The sequence below is a fragment of the Ursus maritimus genome, unplaced genomic scaffold (genome assembly GCF_017311325.1).
Source record: "Ursus maritimus isolate PB19 unplaced genomic scaffold, ASM1731132v1 scaffold_23, whole genome shotgun sequence".
Taxonomy (NCBI): domain Eukaryota; kingdom Metazoa; phylum Chordata; class Mammalia; order Carnivora; family Ursidae; genus Ursus; species Ursus maritimus.
This window is the reverse complement of record NW_024424786.1, coordinates 32,345,592-32,367,999: the sequence shown is the minus strand read 5'-3', so window position 1 is coordinate 32,367,999 and position 22,408 is coordinate 32,345,592. Positions and strand designations below refer to the sequence as shown.

General features: G+C 37.4%; 1 protein-coding gene and 2 pseudogenes across 1 annotated transcript; 2 read left to right on the top strand and 1 right to left on the bottom strand.

Annotated features, from left to right (window-relative positions):
- The first annotated feature begins 4,313 nt into the window (after positions 1-4,313).
- On the top strand, positions 4,314-5,219 carry LOC121104704 (annotated as a pseudogene).
- Positions 5,220-9,519: 4,300 nt separating this feature from the next.
- On the bottom strand, positions 9,520-10,017 carry LOC103666170 (olfactory receptor 4C11-like). Its single transcript, XM_008694196.1, has one exon. The coding sequence runs from the start codon at positions 10,015-10,017 to the stop codon at positions 9,520-9,522; it is 498 nt and encodes a 165-aa protein (XP_008692418.1).
- Positions 10,018-18,068: 8,051 nt separating this feature from the next.
- On the top strand, positions 18,069-19,027 carry LOC121104832 (annotated as a pseudogene).
- The last annotated feature ends 3,381 nt before the right edge of the window (positions 19,028-22,408 follow it).

Here is a 22,408-nt window from a genome sequence, read left to right as displayed (position 1 = left end):
ATAAATTTTTAAAAATGAACTCAAAAGAACATATTGATCGTTGCCAGAGTGGGGGATAGGAAGGGTGAATGAAATAGGTGAAGGTGGTCAAGGGAAGAAACTTCCAGTTATAAAATAAACAAATATTACATGATGGTATTGCATGGAGCACTGGGTGTTATACACAAATAATGAATCATGGAACATCGCATCAAAAATAAATAAATAAATATATATATTACATGATGGGAATGTAATAATGTACAAAATAGACACTGTAGTTAATAACACTAGATTCTTTATTTCAAAATTACAAAGAATAGCTCTTAAAATTTTTCATCATAAGAAAAAAATTATTACTGTATATGGTGGTGGATGCTAACTAGATTTATTGTGGTGACCATTTTGAAATATGTACAATATTGAAATCATTAGGGCGTATACCTCAACCCAATAACACTGTTACATGATAATTATATCTTTAAAAAAAAGTGGAGTCTATCTCTCCCTGCTTTTATCTGGGCTAAACTTGTGACACATCTCACATGTGACCTTTAACCACATGAACAGAAGGTGGTAAAAGTGATGTTGTATAGTCCCTAAAGGTTGGCTTGAGAGGCCTTGAAGCTTTTGTTTTTGTGAAACAACCACTGCCCTGAAACAACAGTGGTGTGGTAGAGCCCAGTCAACACTCCTGAAGAAGGTGCGACAACTGACATACCTGAGCCAATTGCCAGATGTATGAATGAGGCCATCTTGGACTATGTACTCCATTCAAACTCCAGTTATAACACTGAGAGTGTTCCTATGTAAAACCAGAAGAACGACCACCCAGCTGAATCCAACCTACATTGCAGAAGCAAAATCAAACAAATTGCTTTTATTTTAAGCCTTTAGGTTTTGGTTTTGCAATTTAATAGGCCGGTGATGGGTATTAAGGAGGGCACATATTGCATGGTGCACTGGGTGTTATATGCAAATAATGAATCATGGAACATTGCATCAAAAACTGGGGATGTACTGTATGGTGACTAATATAACAAAATAAAAATTATTAAAAACAAACAAACAAACAAAAACAAAACTACTAATGGGTGGGCCAGGTGGGGTGGCAACTGGGTGTCTCAGTCAGATAAGCATCTGCCTATGGCTAAGGTCGTGATCTCAGGGTCCTGAGAACAAGCTTCCTGTGGGGCTCTCCATGCAGCACAGAGTCTGCTTGTCCCTTTCACACTCTCTCTCAAGTAAATAACAATCTTAGAAAAAGAAAAAAAAAAACTTAAACTATTAATTTGGGAATTACATTTTGTGGTTGTAAGCCACTAATTTTTAGCTTAGTGTTATTTCCCAGTATATGGAAGTAGTAATTAACACACATAGTAAGTTCACAGAAGGCAGAAAGTAGAAGATAAACACTGAAGTTTCAGGGGACTGTCACATGGGCAGAGGTCTTTAGAGTCATGGGGCCTAGGAGATGCAGAGAGTCCCTCAATCAAAAAAAGAAGTGTTTTCTCTTCGTATCTCCTACCAGGAGGAAAGAAACACAGTAGTCTATGGGTCTCTAAATTTGGGAAGTAATATATACTATATCTGAGAGCACTGTTGAAAATCTTTTTTTTTTTTAATGTGACTATAAAGATGACTAGTTTTCAGGAGGATCCATGCTAAAGGCAAAGAAGGAAAGAATCACATTCTTTTAGGATGAAGGTGAGCATCACGTGACAAGTCAAGCAAATGAGAGCTAACAGATGAGTGTGAAGCAGATCACGCATGACACCCAGGTTTTTATGTGCCAGCCACCTTCCTCCACTTCTCTTGCTTGTAGCCAGAGATGCCTCAGCAATGGCCTGCGTGTCATCATGATAGTAACAGACCATAGATGAAGAGAGATATGGCAACTATTCTCCTTCTTTAGGTCACTTGTGGGCCTGACTTGGCAGAACTTTGGCTCACATTCATGGTGGCACTTCTGAAGTCCTACCCACAGATATTCCTTGTTGCTGCTGAGGCAGTAGATACTGTGTGACATGATCGGACCCTAACATGCCCAGTGGCTCTTTCATCAAGTTTCTTTAATGTTTTGAATGTCCCTGCTTTGGACTTTGTATTTTCCTACAACTTTAGGAAGAGTCCAGTGCCATGGCCAGATGGTAGTGCAAATGGCCCAGTGTGGGGTGAACTTTGGCCAGTGGGAAAGGAAAGTCAATGGCTAATTTCCCCCCTTTGTGCCTATGTACAGATTGGAAAAGCAACGTATAGTCTCGCTTAAAAGGTCCGGTGAGATCAGGAAATCAGCTATGCAAGTGGTGAAACTAGTCCGAGGTAGGCAGCTTATAAGTTCCCTCTAAGAGTAGAAATAGGTAAGGGTCCGGCATTATGGACATTGCATGAAAAAGGAAGAAGGAGGTTTGATGAGAATAGGAAGGGAAAAGAAAGAAAAGCAAAAATGAGGAGAAAAAATGAGTAGAGACAGGAGAGGAATAAGAAAGGATATTAAAGGTCAAGAGTCAACTTTGATGGCTTACACTCAAAAAGTAGAAGCATGGAAGCCTACACTGCAATTTCTCCCAGGTATAAACTAGAAATCAATTTCCCTGCAATTTCTCCAGAAATCAGCAAAGATTCAATCAAAAAGAAAAACCAGTGAACGCTAATGGCACTATTGAATCAATTCTTTTACAATCAAATAGAACTTTCAAAAGAGTAGAAGAAATAAAATTCAATAGAGAAAGATTCCCAAAACAGATATTTTAATATGTGTGTTACATTCAGTATTTAATATTTTTATATATGTTTTACCACATTAATCTCATGAGCAAGATATCAATCATAGAACAAATATTTCTGTTTACAGAAATGCTCTGGATTCATGTTATGATCCTAGATGCAACAATTGACTGGTTTTTAAATACAGGAAGTAAAGAAAAATTTTAAATTTTTAACAAGTTAAAAAGACATCTTGAAATTAAGGCTCACTGTAAGTTGTCTATTGTGGTTCTGAATATGGAGGGAGACTTTGGGAGAAAACCTTTCCACAAGGTCATTAATATTTTGCAACATTCTCTTTAAACAAACCTAATGACAAGTACAGAAAGGAGCATTTCTTGCCAAAAATACTGTGAAACAGTGGATTTCAGCAGATGGGTAACAGAATATGGAATGACAAAAAGCTACCTTCTACCAGGCTTTGAGGTCCAGGGGTCAGGGATTCATTGATAGTAATTATTCACAAAGCAATTCCTACAGCATCGCTTTATGTGGGTAGCTGCACCCAAATTATCTCGGAAGAGATTGAAAAATAAATTCAAAGCCCTGGACAATACTACTGATTTTTTTTTCTTCAAAAGTGAAATAAAAAGGATTATGGAAAAAAGGGAATTAAATGAAATTGCTATATTTTGAATACCTGCAACATAATTGCAAGACACTAGGCTCAGATATAAGGGGAGAATAAAATTATTGAGATGATGGTCAGATACTAAAGTGCACCTACACATGATTATAAAATGGGTGGCATGATTGTGAATAAAAAAATACCAATAATTTCAAAAGAAATTGACATTGTCATGTTTGAAATGCGCAGAAAGCAGATGAAGAAATTCATTGAGATGGGTCTTAATTCAGAGCAGTTAGAGTTCCTCTAGGACCATACCGATTGAATGATGGAAGCACAATATCCAGGCTTGTGTTAAAAGCCTGATTTCCTCTACATGAAAGCCAAAGAACATAATTCACAGTTATCAAAAACTACTCGTATTGAGACCTCATAAATTGAAGGGCTCGCTCAGTGGAAAATAGTTGTGTTTTTTGTTTGCTTGTTTGTTTTTTGTTTGGTTGGTTGATTGTTGTTGTTGTTGTTTATATCAGAAGGACAAACAAAGGAGAATGAACATGTAAAAGTAGAGGGTATTCTTGAGTCTGAACTTCTGTGACAACAGTAAGATGAGGTTTTCCAGATATATGAAAATTACCACATTCCCCAACACTGAATTGTTTCAAAATCAGTAGGCTGTCTTATACAGAATTAGAACAAGTAAATTTCTAGAAACCAAACAAATTAAAAAAAATGTTTAAAAAGCTGAGTTTCTTGATTAGATGTGTGACTTAGAGAATTTGCTTTATGTCTCTGGACTTTGTTTTCTCATCTTATGTGAATGAATGGACTAAACATGGAGGTAAGATGATCAAAATATGTACACCTCAATTTCTCTAGTTTCCTTTTCCAACTACTAGGATTCTCCATTTATTCTGAGTCATAAATAAATGTTGTTCCTTGATATGTTTTTCTTTAGATAATTTCATTGTCTCTTGGGAACTTGTGCTAGACTAATTCCATGGAAAAAATGAACAGTGTAACTCAATTCATTTTTTGGGGTCTTTCGCAGAACCTAGAGGGTGAAGAAGGTTGTTTCTTAGTGGTTTCTTTCTTCTACAAGGTCATTCTGACTGTCTACATGGGCAACGTTTTCAAGGTTCCCGTGCATTTCTTCCTCAACTACTTACCTTTTGTGGATATTTATTACTCTTCAGTCACAGCTCCTAAAATGTCTGTTGATGTATGAGCCAAAAGCAATACTATCTCCTATGTGGGGTGCATGCTGCAACTTTTTTGGGACACATTTCTTTGGTTGCACAGAGATCTTCAACTTTACTGTAATGGCCTGTGATATTTATGTGGATATACGTAACACCGTATATGCATACGACCATCCTGGATGGGGACTGATGCAATAAAATGTTGATGGGGACCTGGATAGGAGGGTTCTTCATTATTCCAGTGGCTCTGGTAGGCCAGTTACCCTTTTGTGGACACAATGAGATTGATCACTACTTTTGTGATGTCCACCCTGTGCTGAAACTTGCCTACATAGACACCTACATTGTCAGTGTTGTGGTGACAGCCAACAGGGGTATCATTGCTCTGGGGAGCTTTGTAATCCTGATAATTTCCTATACCATCATCCTGATGTCCCTGAGAGAACATTCAGCAGAAGGCAGGCACAAAGCACTCTTCACTTGTGGCTCCCACACTGCGGCGGTCATCATCTTTTTTGGCCCCTAGACTTTCACGTGTATGTGCCCTGATACTACCTTTTCAGAGGATAAGATGGTGGCTGTATTTTACACCATTATCACCCCCATGTTAAATCCCTTGATCTATGTCCCCGAGGAAAGAACTCAAGAATGCAATGAAAAGACTGTGAGGCAGAAAGGTTTACTCAGAGGCTAATGGTAAATAGTTGAAAGTAACAATTTAGCCAAAGATGATCTTAAATTTTCTCCTCGGTTCAGCAAAGTCAGTAATAACAACCCAACAAGGTTATTAGAGGAACAAAAGAAAGAATAGCACTTTCTATCCACCTCAGGTATTATTTATCATCATTATTATTATATTTGTCCTAATATTCATTAAGTAGATACATTCATTTTCTGAATGATCCAGGCCAGAGGAATCTTATCAAACTCATAAGCTCAGCATGATCATTCCCAACACCATTGTTTTCTCCTCTCCATTTTGGACTTGTGACCAATTTCCTTAAATTGGCAGTCTACTATGAAGAATGTAAGGCCATTTTCTAGATTTAGAACTCTGATAGAAATGTAGTGAGCACTTACATGTATATGTTGCGTGCAGGATACAGGAAAAATAACAGAGACCTGAACTTAGGTGTTCGTATCGGTCCTCCAAAATACAGGGGAACTAAACCTAGAAAGGCTTCTAAGGGAGGGGAGGTGTGTGCATATGTGAAAGAGATAAAATAGGTTTAAAAAACAAAACAAAACAAAACAAAAAACCCACCTGTTTTCTTCCTCTACTCTTGGGAGAAAGCTTTCCATTCTCTAGGACTCATTTTCTTTACCTAAACTATAAGGAAATTGGGGAAATAAATTACCTCTAAAATTCCTATTGTCATGCTAACGTCTCTTTCACATGCTTCCCTTAGTTGACTAATCTTGCCTTCTCTATAGCCAGTGGTCCCCAACTAACATAAAGTGACTAAAAGGAAAAACTAAACAAAGTGAATGAAACAAAGACAACTGGGATGAGTGGGACACTTGATAGTATATCTGGATTAGAAGTTATAATTAAGAAACACTGGCCCTGGAACCACACCATGGACCATGTTTATTGTCCCAGCTTTGAATCTCTATGGACTTCCATTTGCTCAGTTTTTAATGATGACTAGATCAGTATTTCCCTAATTTGTTAGATCATGGGAGTACTTGGGAGACACTATTGAAAGATAACAGTATCTGTGCTGAGACCTTCTAATCTGCTAGGCCATGGTTAAGGGATATTCAAAAATCTTATGGTGGAGTGTGTGTGTGTGTGTGTGTGTGTGTGTAGATTACATTAAGAACTGTACACAGTGCTTTAAAAAATTATCTCAGATGTGGATGCATTCACAGAGTTAAAGGTAAGAAAAACCAAAGGCAGCAATATATCTGGATTAGAAGTTATAATTAAGAAATACTGGCCCTGGAACCACACCATGGACCATGTTTATTGTCCAGGCTTGGAATCTCAATGAACTTCCATTTGCTCGGTTTATAATGATGACTAGATCAGTATTTCCCTAATTTGTTAGATCATGGGAGTACTTGGGAGACACTATTGAAAGATAACAGTATCTGTGCTGAAAGCTTCTAATCTGCTAGGCCATGGTTAAGGGGTATTCAAAAATCTGTATTTTTTTTTAAAGATTTTATTTATTTATTTGACAGAGATAGAGACAGCCAGTGAGAGAGGGAACACAAGCAGGGGGAGTGGGAAAGGAAGAAGCAGGCTCACAGCAGAGGAGCCTGATGTGGGGCTCGATCCCATAACGCCGGGATCACGCCTTGAGCCGAAGGCAGACGCTTAACTGCTGTGCCACCCAGGCGCCCCCAAAAATCTGTATTTTTAACAAGCTCGTCGCATAATTGTTGTATGACTGTATAACACATCTGAGAACTTAGACTGGAAACAGCAGGACTGGATGATACTTGATGTTCTTAGAGCACAAGAGGACTATGAGTCAATGAAATCCTGGGAGCCATACCTTTGAATATATGCCCTTGTCTGTTCTACTAACCGAAGCAAAGGAAGCTAAATTTGAACTAAATTTAGAAAACATTGAAATAAATGAATATTATCCATTTATAACTTTCCTCCACAACACTCTTTCATTTGTGTCTTTGTGCTAATGTCTTGAACACCAAGGAATGTTTGTTTCAATGAAGGGCTGACATCCCTAAGAAGGTAAAAGCTGACAGATTTTATTATGCTCAAAGACCAAGAAGCAGACCATATGACATAGTATTGAAGTTTCTATCAAATGCTTTATACATTTATTTCTGTTCACAAAAGGTCATCAGGGTCAATCCCAATCAGAGGAGCTCTGAGAGACTACTTTTCGATCCTTGGAAAGAGACGACAAAGAATCACTAGAACCTAGACTCTCACCAGTTTCTGTAGGGTTGAGTCTGGTTTATACCATTCTATTTCATAAAGATATGATCATGACTTGGTTGCCAACACTGGAGTTTTATATTTTTTTGTAGTTTACAGCCTTGTTGTTACAAGATGTGATGAAGAGAAAAAAAGGAACCCTTCTTATTTTCCAGATGAATATATTAGTTTATTTTATACTGGAAAACAATAAAATGTGCCTCCCTCTGTCTTCCTACCAGTGGTTATACTTCTGTCCCAGGGTGTAGCACAATATTTTTAAACATGTTTTCTTGTGCTGCTCAATTTAATAAGCAAAAAACTATGGGTTTTTTCTTCATTCATATCCCTCCATATCTCATCCCTGATAGAAAATAGAGTTGTATAGCCACACATAGAAAAGAATACAGATTTTAGAAAAACAATTTAGAAAAATCATTACGCAAATGAATGACAAACCACAAAAATTTTCTCTCATAAAACTAGAACAATACCAGTGTGTTCACACTTACTACTTACATTCCACATTTTAGTAAAGGTTTTTACCAGAGAAATTAGGTGAAAAAATAAATAAAAGTATCCTATTTAGAAAGGAAGGAGTAAAACTACCTCTATTCACAAATGACATGATGTCGTATACAGAAAATCCTAAAGATTCCACTTAAAGAATATTAAAATTAATAAATGAATTCAGTGAAGTAGAAGGATAAAAAATCAACGTACAGAAATCTCTGGCATTTCTATACACTAACAACAAACTTCCTGAAAGAGAATTTAAGGAAGTGATCCTAATTACAATAGCTTCAAAATTAATAAAACACTTAGGAATAAATTTAACTGACGAGGTGAAAGCCTTGAAGACTGAAAACCATTACTCTTGTTGAGACAGATTGAAGAATACACACATAAATGGAAATGTATCCCATGCTCATGGATTAGAAAGTTTAATGTTGTGAAAATGTCCATAGAACCCAAAGCAATCTATAGATTCTATGCAATCCTGATCAAAATTTCAATGGCATTTTTCACAGGAAGAGAAAAAACTTTCCTTATTCTCCTTGGAACCACATAAATACCTTGAATAAACAAAGCAATCCTAAGAAAGAAGAGTAAGCTTGAAGCGTCCTACTATCTGGTTTCAAGCTGTATTACAAAGCAATAGGAAACAAAACAGTATGATATTGGCATAAAACAGGCATACAGAGCAATGGCACAGAATAAAGAACCCAGACGTAAACACACACAAATACAGTCAACTGATTATTGACAAGGGTACCACGTCATACAATAGGGAAAGAACAGTATCTTCAATAAATGGTTTAGAGGAAACTGGATATCCATATGAAAAAGAATGAAATAGGACACCTATCTCACACTAATCACAAAATTAACTTGGAGTGAAGCAAAGACTTACACACACACACACACACACACACTTTTGGACTCTGGTACTCTTGTATGGAAATTTCTAAAGATAAATCAATGATATAATGAAAAAATTTCTTAGCACAAGTAGTTCCTTTGCTCTGAAAGTCTTAAGAGAAAGCAGGATATTATTTGAAATGTGCTATAGAGATAACTACAACTCATGGAGAAAAGGCTAATCTTTATTTATGGATACTCACTGTTGGACCAGCTGTGATGGTATAAATATCTTTCCCCTTGTCAAACCAGACGGTAGACTGAGATTGAGGAGTATTTCATTATCAGTGATATCAGAATGGAGCTCTCAGGAAAAGAAAGAACCAGGCTGGCATTATAAAGGAAGCTATTACTTTGAGGACAAAAGTACAGAAAAAAGTAAGGAAATCAGTTGCATTATATTAGAGTCCATTGGTCAAGTCAGGATATATGTTATCATATTTGATATCTGTACAAATTAAGTAATCAGCCAAACCCCTCATTTCATCTTTTGCTTTCTGAGGTAATTTTGATACGCCATAGCTTTCTCATGGCATTTTTCACTTCTGCATTCCTCAGTGTGTAGATGAGTGGGTTGAGAAAAGGGGTCCCAATAGTATAAAATACAGTCACCATCTTGTCCATGGGGAAAGTGGTTGGGGGACGTGTATATATGAATATACATGGACCTAAGCTTAAGATTACTACTATGATGTGAGAAGTGCAAGTAGAGAGAGCGCTATAGAATGAATAAAAGACCCTACCCATGCAAGAACAATCAGGATGGTGCAGACCTGCCATCTCATGATGGTTGGGTAACGTAATGGCTTACAGATGGCCACATAGCGATCAAGAGCCATGAGGATGAGCACAAAGACCTCCATGCAGCCAAAGAAATGTAGTGCAAAGACTTGAGTCATGCACTCATTATAGGATATGATTTTTCTTGCAGAAAGTGAATCCACAATTAGTCTGGGGGCTATGGAAGTTGAAAAGCAAGAATCAGCAAGGGACAAATAAAATAGGAAGAAGTACATGGGGCTCCCAAGTGTCCGGCTGGACTTGATGGTCACAATAATAAGCAAATTCCCTACCACGGTTCCGACATAAAAAATGAAGAAGATTACAAATACCATTTTCTGTCTCATAGGATCTTGGGTCAATCCTAACAGTATGAACTCAGTTACGCTGTGATTTTGCTGCATTATTTCAGGCAAAGTGGAGGAAGCACTGGTTAGAAATAATTAATCTGCAAAGAAAGAAATATTATGAAATGAACACTCCATTTGGAAGTCAAATCCGTATGCTTGATCATGTGTGTGTGCCACTTACCAGTGTGTAATATCTTACCTTCTTTGTTTTTTTTCCTTCTGAATAAAGTAGAAATCATAATATTTATTCAGTCTATTCACATGATTGCTTATGGAAGCAAGGACATGTATCAATAATGAAAGATACCCGATTCTTCAATCATAGTAAACATTAATTTAGTGAATTTGGTATTAAGAGGGTAACTTTCTGAGCTGAATGTCTTTCCCTAGTTTACATCAAGGAACTATTAGGGTAGAATGTTGCAAAATGGAGAAAACTCTTGCATGATTTACATAATGTGCTTTCACACTCTTTAACCTTGGTAGTTCATTTATAAAGTATCTACTAGTAAATATTCTGAGCATTCAAGGAATGATGTAGAAACAACTGATAGTGTATTTCTTAATGAAACCTGAGAGAGAGAGAGAGAGAGAGAGAGAGAGAGGACAGGGGACAAACAATATTTTAGCAGTGAGCATTCACTCAATTGGTCCAGTCCATCGTGAAATTTATTTTAATCTGTTTCCGTAATGATGTTTATTTCCTGTTACTTTACTCTCGATAATTTCTAGTTGTTTAGAGTTCTAAATTCGTCTTCCAGCTTAAAATATTGAACTTTTTAAATTATATTATGTTGTCCAAAGTTACGTTCTTCGCCTGGCTCAATATTCTAATGGGTCTTTCAGCATATTTTCTTAAGAAACAAGGAGAGACTGAGAATAAAAAAAGGACAAATAGAGAACATTTTTCATAAATCATGTTATTTTATGGACCAGGGATTTAGAAAATGTGCTAAGGAAGCTCCAAGTCATAGCTGAATCTTTGTAATAGAGTTCTTGGAATCTATTTTGAGTGTCCTATACCCTGACTTCAGTAACGGAAGATAGAAATAGGAAGGAAACTTATATTTATTTTTATATAACAAACAATGGTATAACCATCTCTGTCTTCATCACATATATTTTTCAAAGAGTAACACACTAAAATGCATAAGTATCAAGTCATTTAAATACATTTACAACATGTATTCCACACGGAAGGATAATTTTCTCAAATATAAATGGATCTCAGAGATCAATCGTTGAAAACACAATGCATAGGGTTTATGAGTGCCTCAGTCTGATTAAGCCTAAGATTCTTTGATTTCCACTCCAATTATGATCTCAGGGATGTGGCATCTAGCCCCACGCTTCGCTCCACACTGGGTTTGGAACCTGCTTGGGATTCTGTCTCTGCCTCTCTCTCTGCCTCTAGCCCTGCTCACAAACTCCCTCTCTCTAAATTAAGAAGCACAATCTTTAAAAATAACCAGTGCAAATTAAAATTGAAAAAGATCTGTATTCAAAAGAAACCCTTCTAAGGAGGGCATGTATTGCATGGTGCACTTGGTGTTATATGCAAATAATGAATCATGGAACATTGCATCAACAACTGGGGATGTACTGTATGGTGACTAACATAACAAAATAAAAAAAAAACCCTTCTTATTAAAAAATAATGCGGTAATATAATTTCATTCATAGAAAAATACATACAAATTTAAATTCCAAATATATATCCTTTCACCTATCAGATTAATAAAGTGACCTTTTTGATAAATGTATCTTAACAAACACTGCTGAAAATGTTTTGGGAAACAATTGATCCCACATATTTTTGGTAAGAGTTTAAGGGGGTAAAATGTATTGGGGAGTGATTTTCAACATTGATGTCACTTCAATGGCACATAGACACAGGTCTGATGTTTCCATTTGCAGCAAGTAATCTCACTCACAGGCACAAACACAATCATCACAGTCCTTTCCATGTTGGCAAAAGGTAAGAAACCACTTCAGTGTCCATCAGAAAGGAAGCTAAATGAATCAGGGATGACATTTTATGCAATCATCAATAAGAAGGAAGTGGATATATATGCAATGGTTTCTAAAATAAGTTGGAAAGTGATAGAGTTCAGAACTGTATGCCTAGGATGGTAATATTTTCATTAACTCCAGAATAAGATATATGACAGACACACATGGACTCATATCAATTGTATTTAAGAGAGTACAGAGAAAGCATAATGTCTGTGGCCTCAGGGAAATTGTATTCTTGGAACCAAAGTTAGGCGGATGACTTATCTTTTAAAATATTCTCTTTGGTCTTTGCAAATATGTCATAATAATGCTACGCTAAAAATAAAGCTTTTAAAACCTTCTTTTAGTAGATGGTTTGTTAGTTGCACTGTCATATTACTGGATGCTAAGAACTGTCATCTGACATAAGCCGCAGAAACAGCAAGAGTAAGATTTAAATGTCTGGGTAAGTGGGTGAGTCAGCCATAGAGGCAGTTCTGGACTCACGGCTCTTTACCACATCATGCCCCAACCACACTGCCAATCATACAGGTTCCCCTGCACTCTCAGGAGTTTGCCAGATATGCTCTTAGTCCAACTCTTCAGCAGACAGGAATGATAACTTGTCTGTGGTTTCTAACAATTCAGTATTACAAAAAGTTATCTATCTATCCATCCATCCATGCATCTACTTATCAATCATCTATCTGCCTATCTATCATCTATTAATCTATCTATCTATCTATCTATCTATCTATCTATCATCATCTATCTATCATCTGTCATCATCTTTCATCTATCTACCTGATAGAGATATAGACTGAGACAGAGTATAGTTCATAGATTAATAGATATGAGTGGCATATGTTCAAACAAAGCAACACAAGGAAGTTAATTTTTATCTATTCACTTTTGAATTAAGCATGTGGGAAAAGAGTACATATTTTAAAATAAGTATTCATAAAGTGAATGAAAGAATGAAGAGAATTTCCTATTGTTACGATCCAATATTTTTCAGTTCTTTAAATACTCAGTTGCCACTAAAAAGGAAAGCCTACTCCATCCAAAGTAAAATCATCAACTCCATGGAGCATTTCCTGGAAAACTCAAATAGATGTTATTTCTATTCGCTTCTCTCTCCAGCAGGAGCTGCTGTGCATATCTTTTATTCTGTCTTCTCATTTTAGATTGTAAAGCACTTCTAGAAAATTCCCTAAACTTCCTATCCTTTCACAAAGGCATTTTCTGTGTTAGATGCACACTGTGGCATTGATCAGATTAATTTTCTCTGAGTATTCAATACAGTTATGTTAATCACCTACACAAATCTTACCAGTTCTGATAAGAGCTTATGCAAAGGGTAGGATGTTCAGTAGACCTCGTTTCTTCCCAAGGTAATTTGGCCACTATTTACTCAAATGAGAACAAAAAAAAAGTGCTTCTAAATTTCTGTCTGATGCCTTTTAATGCCACTGAGGCTCAGGTTCTCGCCTGTATGCCAGAAGACGAAGTTGGTCCTGGATGCATCCCAAATGTTCTGAAATCCATCCTCACATATAATTTTGACTGGGAAATGCTTCTCTTTTGCCTTTCCTGCAGGAGTATTTAACATGAATGATGCAAAATATAGGAGTCTGGGGAAGGTCATTCCCTAAAGTGACCCTTCCTTTTTAATTAAGACACATGAGCTAGGGCACCTGGGATGCTCATTTGATTAAGCCTCTGGCTTTCTCTCAGGTCATGATCCCAGGGTTCTGGGATCAAGTCCTGCATAGGTTTCCCTTCCCTGTAGGGAATTTGATTCTCGCTCTGCCTCTCCTCCCACTCGTTCTCTCAATCTCTCTCCCTCTCAAATAAAGAAAATCTTAAAAAAAAAAAAGAAAGACACATAAGCTAGATGTGATAAAGAACTAAATCTTCAGTACCGTTAGATTATAGGAAAAAAGTGATCTCTTCTTGCAATTAAAGATGTTGATTTGGGGATAAATGATGTCTTTTGACTGGAATATAACAACTGTGATTAGCTAGTGATCTAATGGCCAGGACTTAGTTCCTGATACCATTATCCAGGCAAATGATTTAGGATTTCTTGAAGAAACGGCAGATTTTAGCTCTGGGTCAGGGAATGTACAAGATGAACTTGAACATCGTGTAATGCTGAAAGGTAAAGAAGTGCTAATACATACACACACGCACACACACACACGTACACACACACACGTACACTGACACTTTGATGAGAATATGCCAAAGGGACACAAAAGCCATGGAAAGATCCTCCAGTGCCAAAATTTGGAAAAGGTTTGAGCAACAAAATAAGTGACACTGAGTTGAAATATAACTCATAGCATAAAAAATCCACGAGTTCATAATGATCTGGACATTTAAATAAATAATTAATAAATAGGGGATAATAGATACATGTTTCATAAAAAAAGCATTCCTAATGTACTCAATCTCTCATTCGTGGACACTACAGAAGTGAGTTCCTTCCAAGTGGCACACTGTGGAATGGGGCAAGGGAAGCAAATATACAGAGGAGAAACATGGCAGACACTACCTCAACCAGGTGATCAAGGTTAACGTCAATGGTGATAAGTCACTTGAAACTATGTACTCACTGGCATGATGTAATGCAAATGGCACTTTGCCTCTATGACCTTTCTCCCAATAACCCATAATCCCTTTCCAATCTTGATGAAAATATCAGAAAAACCCCCAAAAAAGGTTTTTATATAAAATTTCTGAGTAGTTCTAAAAACTGTCAAATTCATCAAAAACTAGAAAATTTCAGGGGCCCCTGGTTTCTTCAGTCAATTTAGCCTCCTGCTCTTGTTTTAAACTCAGGTCATGATCTCAAGGTCCTGGAATTGACCTCTTAAATCCCAGGGCTCCACACTCAGTAGGGTGGCTCTCCTCTTCCTCTTTCTCGCTCTCCCTCTGCCCTCCCCCACCAGCTCTATCTCTCTCTCTAAATAAACAGATAGATAGATAGATGATAGATAGATAGATAGACAGATAGATAAATAAATAATAAATCTTAAAAAAAGAACAGAAAAGTTAAGAGTACACTTATAATAATGGGCATAGAGTAATATAGAATTTTTTAAAGATACTATTTATTTATTTATTTGTCAGAAAGAGAGAGAGGGAGAGTGGAAGAGTGCAAGCAGGGGGAGCTTAGGCATAGGTAGTGGGAGAAGCAGGCTCCCCGCTGAGCAGAGAGCTCCATGCAGGGCTCATCTCAGGACCCTGGGATCATGACCTGAGCTGAAGACACACCACCCAGGGATCTTTAGAATTGTAGAATCATTATTTTAACCATCCGAAACTAATGAAAAGCTGTATGTAATATTATGTGAAATAAATAAATAAAAGAACATTCAGAGAAACTGTTGCTGTCTTGAGCTACTGAAGAAGACATGTCACCGGGATGTGCTGTGGCATCTGCATGAGATTCTGGAGAACAAAAATGGCATTAGTAAAAAACAAGTAATCTGAAAAAAGTATGGCTATTAGTTAAAAATAATGTGTTCATGTGAAGTGAAGGAGTTGTGACAAATGTACCACACTATGGAAGATGGTGACAGGGGCAACTGAGAGCAGAGCACGTGGGAACTCTGTATTATGTCCATAATTCCCTGTAAATATAAACCTGCTAAAGAGTCGGAAGTTTATTAAAAAGTAACAGCTGATTTCATGCACTACGTCATCAGAGTTTATCTGCCTTGTAACATGGGTCAGATATCCCTTCTTTCTCAATGCTGAATATGTGTTTGCATACCACAAGATCTGCACAGTATGTCCCACTGGGAGTCCAAAGACCAGAAACTGCTATAAGCCAGTAAGAGTCGATGACTCCGTTCAGGTCCGTGGGCAGGAGGCTGCTGTGGAGTCAGGAAGAGTTCACGTGCCAGTGTGCAAGCCGTGAGACAGAAGAGCCAACGGTTCAGTTTGAAGGCTCTCAGGCAGGAGATCGTCCTCTTACTCAGGGGAGGTTAGCCTTTTGTAATTTCAGATGACTTCGTTTGGTTCTTTGAGGACCCTTCTTTAGTGAGAGCAAACTACTTTATTCAGCCTTCCAATTCAAAACTTAGTATCATCCAGAAATATTCCAAAGTCACAACCTAAAAGGATAGTCAAAGAACTATTTGAGCACCCTAGGCCCAGGAAAGTTAATACATAAACTTAGCCAGTGCAAGTTCATTGCTTATCCACTTAGCACCTACACACTTCTCTTTCAAATATACTTAACCTCCCAATAAAGTCAACACCGGGTGCCTGGCTGGATAAGTGGGTTAAGCATTTGCCTTCGGGTCAGGTCATGATCCCAGTTGTCAACTACTACTAGTCTTGAGACCTCTTAGCTAGAAGTGCTCTCTCAGTGGAAAATAGTTATGTTTTCTGGGGTTTCTGCTTGTTTGTATATTTTAATTCATCTGGAAAATAAAAAGGAGAATGAACATGTAAAAGCAGGGGGTACTCGAGTCTAAGCCTGAATTATTATTACTATTATGATTTTTACCGTTATTATTATCATATTTTGTGCCATATAATAGACAGCACACCTGTAAACACTACTCTATCAGTCATAATACACAGATCTGAGAAAACAAAGCCCTGTAGTTTCCTAAAACCTGAAAGAGCCAAGCACAATGCTGCTGCAAAGGGACAGCTGAGCGCACAGAGTACGGTAGAAGCTGTATGTGCTACACGTGACAGACCTGGAGGGATGCGGCCTCAGACAGACACAATGCCTGATGATGGCCTAGGACACTGCGCAGTGCCCTCCTCACCTACCCCTAGAGGAGTCTTCTACGTCTGCGGCTCAGTTGCAGGAGGAACTTGTAAGTTTAGGTCAAAACTATTGCACATACTCCTTTCCACACGTGAGTTCTGGTGACCTCACTAGAGCACCTGAAGACCCAGCACTGAAGATGCATCCGATACTGTCCTCTTCGTAAATCTATTCAAAATATTTTCAGTTATGTCCTCTTTGAAATATCTAATGCATCCTGACTGGGAGAACAATATAAATTAATATGAAACCTGAAAAATAAAAGATCACATGAAGGATTTAGTGAGATTAAGGGCAGAGCCCTTCCTTTTTTTTCCCTGTGACTTTTTAATTTTTTAGATCACAGACAGATGTTTGAAAGTAATTGCTAGGGAATCCTCAAACACTCATAAGGAAGACAAGATATCACTGAGATTTCACTTCCCCTCCTTTCAAGTCCAGCAGGTCTTGATGTATCTCCAGCAGTTCCTTCCATTGCTTTATCTACTTTTATCTCTGACTCTTCATAAGAGTTTGATGGCTATCCCAGGCTGAAAGGATTTAATTTCAAACTACAAATAACTGCTCATGTGATAACTAATAAAACTGAAATTTCTCATTTCACAAATGGGATAACAGAAGCCCCATGAAGCTAAATGATTTATCTAGAATTACAGCACCATTGGCTCAGAAGGAGACATGTAAAGTCTTTGCCCTCTTTCTAGCTATACCTACCACCTCTTCACTATGAGAGATTTTATCAAATAGGGGACGGTAAATTCCTGTACTCAAAGGTCAGACTATTCTAAGAAGAACCTGCATAGGTTGCCCATACTCAACTACTTGAAAACTCACGGCACTGTTCAGAAGGGAAAATATGGGGACACGTTTTCACTTCTGTAACAAAAATAAGATATGCTTTTCCAGATATATAAACATTACCATATCCCTAACACTGAATTGTTTTGAAATTAGTTGACTGCCTTATATATATAATTAGAACAACTAAATCTCTAGAAAGAAAAAAATGAAAAAAACATTAAAAAAGCTGATTTCTTGGTTAGATGTGTGACCTAGAGAATTTGCTTTCTGTCTCTGAATTTTCCTCATAATGTGAATGAATGGACTAATGTTAGAGGTAAGATAATCAAAATATGTACACCTCAATTTTGCTAATTATGCGTGTCAAGGAGTTAGAAGCACCCATTTATCCATTTCTATCTACTAGGATTCTCATTTATTTTGAGTCATAAATAAATGTTGTTCTTGTAATGTTTTTCTCTTTTAGATAATTTCTTTATCTCTTGGGAACTTGCTGTGTTAGACTAATTCCATGGAAAAAATGAACAGTGTAACTGAATTCCTTTTCTGGGGTCTTCCTCAGATCCCAGAGTCTGAAGAAGTTTGTTTCCTAGGGGTTTCTTTCTTCTACAAGCTTGTTCTCTGGGAACCCTCCTCATCATGCTGACTGTTTACGTGTTTGATATTTTCAAGGTTCCGTGTATTTCTTCCTCAACTACTTGTCTTTTGTGGATATTTGTTACTGTTCAGTCACAGCTCCCAAAATGTTTGTTGACATATAAGCCAAGAGCAAAACTATCTCCTCTGTGGGGTGCCTGCTGCAACTCTTTGGGGTATATTGTTTGGGTTGCATGGAGATCTTCATCCCTACTGTACTGGCCTATGACCATTATTTGGATATCTGTAAACCCCTATGCTGTATGACTATCATGGACTGGGACAGATGCAATAAAAAGTTGCTGGGGACCTGGATAGGTCAGTTCTTACACTCATTATCCACGTGGCTCTGGGAGTCCAGTTACCTTTTTTGGACCCAATGATATCGAGCACTACTTTTGTGATGTCCACCCTGTGCTGAAACTTGCCTGCACAGACACATATGTTGCTGGTGTTGTGGTGACAGCCAACAGTGGTACCATTGCTCTGGGGAGCTTTGTAATCCTGATAATTTCCTGTACCATCCTCCTGGTCTCTCTGAGGAAGCACTCAGCAGAAGCCAGGAACAAAGTACTCTCTACCTGTGGCTCCCACATTGCTGTGGTCATCATCTTTTTGGCCCCTGTACTTTCATGTATATGCGTCCTGATACTACCTCTTCAGAGGATACGATGGTGGCTGTATTTTACACCATTATCACCCCCATGTTAAATCCCCTGATCTATGTCCCCGAGAAAAGAAGAACTCAAGAATGCAATGAAAAGACTGTGAGGCAGGAAGGTTTTCTCAGAGGTTAATGGTAAATACTTGAAAGGAACAATTTTACCTGGATGATCTTAAATTTTCTCATAAGCTCAACAAAGATAGTAATAAAAACCTCATAGGGTTTTTGGAGGAACAAAAGACAGAATAACACGTTCTATATACATGGGGTATTTTTTATCATTATTATTGTTGTTTCTGTTGTTCTAATATTACATAAGTAGATATATTTTCTGAATGATCTAGGCCACAGATCGTAACAAACCCAGAAGCTCAGCATGGTCATTCTCAGCACCATTGTTTTCTCCTCCCTATTTTGGTCTTTCTGTGATTTGCCTTAAATTGAGAGTTTACTATGAAGTATTAAGGCCATTTTCCAGCATTTAGAAATGTGATGGGAACATATTGAGCACTCCATATGTATATGCTGCATACACAAAAGGATACAGGAAAAATAACAGATCTGAACTACCGCGTTCTGATCTAAGTCCTCATAACACAGTGGAAACTAAACCTAGCAAGGCTGCAAAGAGAGGCAAGGCATGTGCAGTATGTGAAAGAGATGAAACAAGCTTAAAACACAGAGGACTTGTCCTCTTCTACTCTTGGGAGAACGCTTTCCATTCTCTAGGACCCATTTTCTTTACCCAAACAGTAAGGAAATTGGGGAAATAAATTACCTCTGTGATCTGTATTGTGATGCTAACATCCCATTCACCCTCTTCTGCTAATTGACTAATCTTGCCTTGTCTGTAATCAGTGGTCCCCAATTAACATAAAGTGACTACATGGGAAAACTAAAGAAACTGAATGAAAACAAAGAGAATTGTGATGAGTAGGCCACTTGATTCAATCAGCAGGGCAAATAAAATCCTGAAATGTATAGCTGGGATACTGGATTCCACCAATGTTTGAACCAAACAGCTTTACTGAATACAGTGAGTCATTCATCACACATCAATATTTCACTTCATGCAATCTGAGCTCTACTTTTCTATAACAAATGAACACATCACTGATTATTCTCTCATTGTTCCATTGTCTTTTGCACAAATCTGATAATTCAAGTGACTGCCTATACCTAGGTAAGTGTTTATAGTGGACTGTTTGTGTGTGTGTGTGTGTGTTTGTGTGTGTGTGTGTGTATGTGTGTGTGTGTGTGTGTGTGTGTAGATTACATTAAGAACTGTATATAGTGCTTTAAAAAATTATCTCAGATGTGGATGCATTCACAGAGTTAAAGGTAAGAAAAACCAAAGGCGCCAGTATATCTGGAATAGAAGTTATAATTAAGAAACACTGGCCCTGGAACCACACCATGGACCATGTTTATTGTCCCAGCTTGGAATCTCAATGGACTTCCATTTGCTCTGTTTATAATGATGACTAGATCAGTGTTTTTCTAACTTATTAGATCATGGGACTACTTGGGAGAGACTATTAAACAGATAACAGTACCTGTGCTGAGAGTTTCTAATTCGTTAGGACATGGTTAAGGGGTATTCAAAAATCTATATTTTTAACAACCTCATCTCATAATTGTTATATGACTGTATAACACATCTAAACACTTAGATTGGAAACAGCAGGACTGGATGATACTTGATGTTCTTAGAGCACAAGAGGACTATGAGTCAGTGAAATCCTAGGAGCCATACCTTTGAATATATGCCCTTGTCTGTTCTACTGAGTGAAGCAAAGGGAGCTAAATTTTAACTAAATTTAGAAAATATTGAAATAAATGAACATTATCCATTTGTAACTTTCCTCCACAACAGGAAACAAGGTTCTGAAGTAAAAACCAGAAACAATTCTTTGCCACACTGTCCCTGTCCCCACTAAATAAGTGTTCGACAGAATTTAAAGATTGTCAGCTTGAAAGGATGCCAAACCTCTGTCCTCCCCATGGTCCCCAACACCACCCCACCCAGTTGGTCCAGAACCACAGGCCACTGGTACTGAGTCTCAGGGTGGAAGGACTGAGACACAGGGGGGATAGTTCAGGTAAATCACCAGGGCTGATCAACAGGCGTGATCAGAGCAATGATCCCACAGCAGATCTCGGGGCAGATGACAGATTTTATTATGCTCAAAGACCAAGAAACAGGGTATATGAAACAGTATTGAAGTTTCTACCAAATGCTTTATACATTTATTTCTGTTCAAAAAAGGTCCTCAGGGTCAATCTCAATCACAGGAACTCAGAGACTACTCTTCGATCCTTGGAAAGAGATGACAAAGAATCTTTAGAACCTAGACTCTCACCAGTTTCAGTAGGGTTGAGTCTGGTTTATACCATTCTATTTCATAAAGATATGATCATGAATTGGTCATCAACTCCTGGAGTTTAAATTTTTGTAGTTTACAGCGTTGTTGTTACAAGACGACAGATATAACTTTGCTTAGAGACTTCACTGATGAAAACAAACAAACAAAAAAAGACACCCCTCTTATTTTCCAGAAGAATATATCAGTTTATTTTAGAGTGGAAAACATTAAAAGTGTGTCTCCCTCTGTCTTTCTACCAGTGGTTATACTTCTGTCCCGGGGTGTAGCAAATTATTTTTAAACATGTTTTCTTGTGTTGCTCAATTTAATATATAAAAAACTATGATTTTTTCATTCATGTTCCTCCATATGTCATCCCTGATAGAAGAGAGAGTTGGATAGCTACACATAGAAAAGAAGATAGATTTTAGAAAAAGAATTAAGAAACATCATTGCACAAACAACAACAAACCACAAAAAATTTCTCCCATAAAATCAGAACAATACCAGTGTGTTCACACTTACTACTTACATTCAACATTTTACTAAAGGTTTTTACCAGAGAAATTCGGTTAAAAAATAAATAAAAACATCCTTTTAAGAAAGGAAGGAGTAAAACTACCTCTCTCCACAAATGACATGATCTCATATACAGAAAATCCTAAAGACTCCACCTAAAGAATATTAAAATTAATTAATGAATTCAATGAAGTTGAAGGATAAAAACAACATACAGAAATCTCTGGCATTTCTATATACTAACAACAAACTCCCTGAAAGAGAATTTAAGGAAGTGATCCTATTTACATAGCTTCAAAATCAATAAAGCACTTAGAATAAATTTAACTGAGGAGGTGAAAGCCTTGTAGACTGAAAACCATTAGTCTTCATGAGACAGATTGAAGAATACACACATAAATGGAAAAGTATCCCATGCTCATGGATTAGAAAGTTTAATGTTGTGAAAATGTCCATACAACCTAAAGCAATCTATAGATTCTATGCAATCCTGATCAAAATTTTCACAGGAAGAGAAAAAAACTTCCTTATTCTCCTTGGAACCACAAAAATACCTTGAATAACCAAAGCAATCCTGACAAAGAACAGTAAAGCTTGAAGCGTCCCACTATCTGGTATCAAGCTGTGTTACAAAGCAATAGGAAACAAAACAGTATGATATTGGCA

Coding starts and splice junctions, on each gene's coding strand:
- LOC103666170 (XM_008694196.1), bottom strand. CDS start 10,017: ATGCAGCAAAATCACAGCGTAACTGAGTTCATACTGTTAGGATTGACC.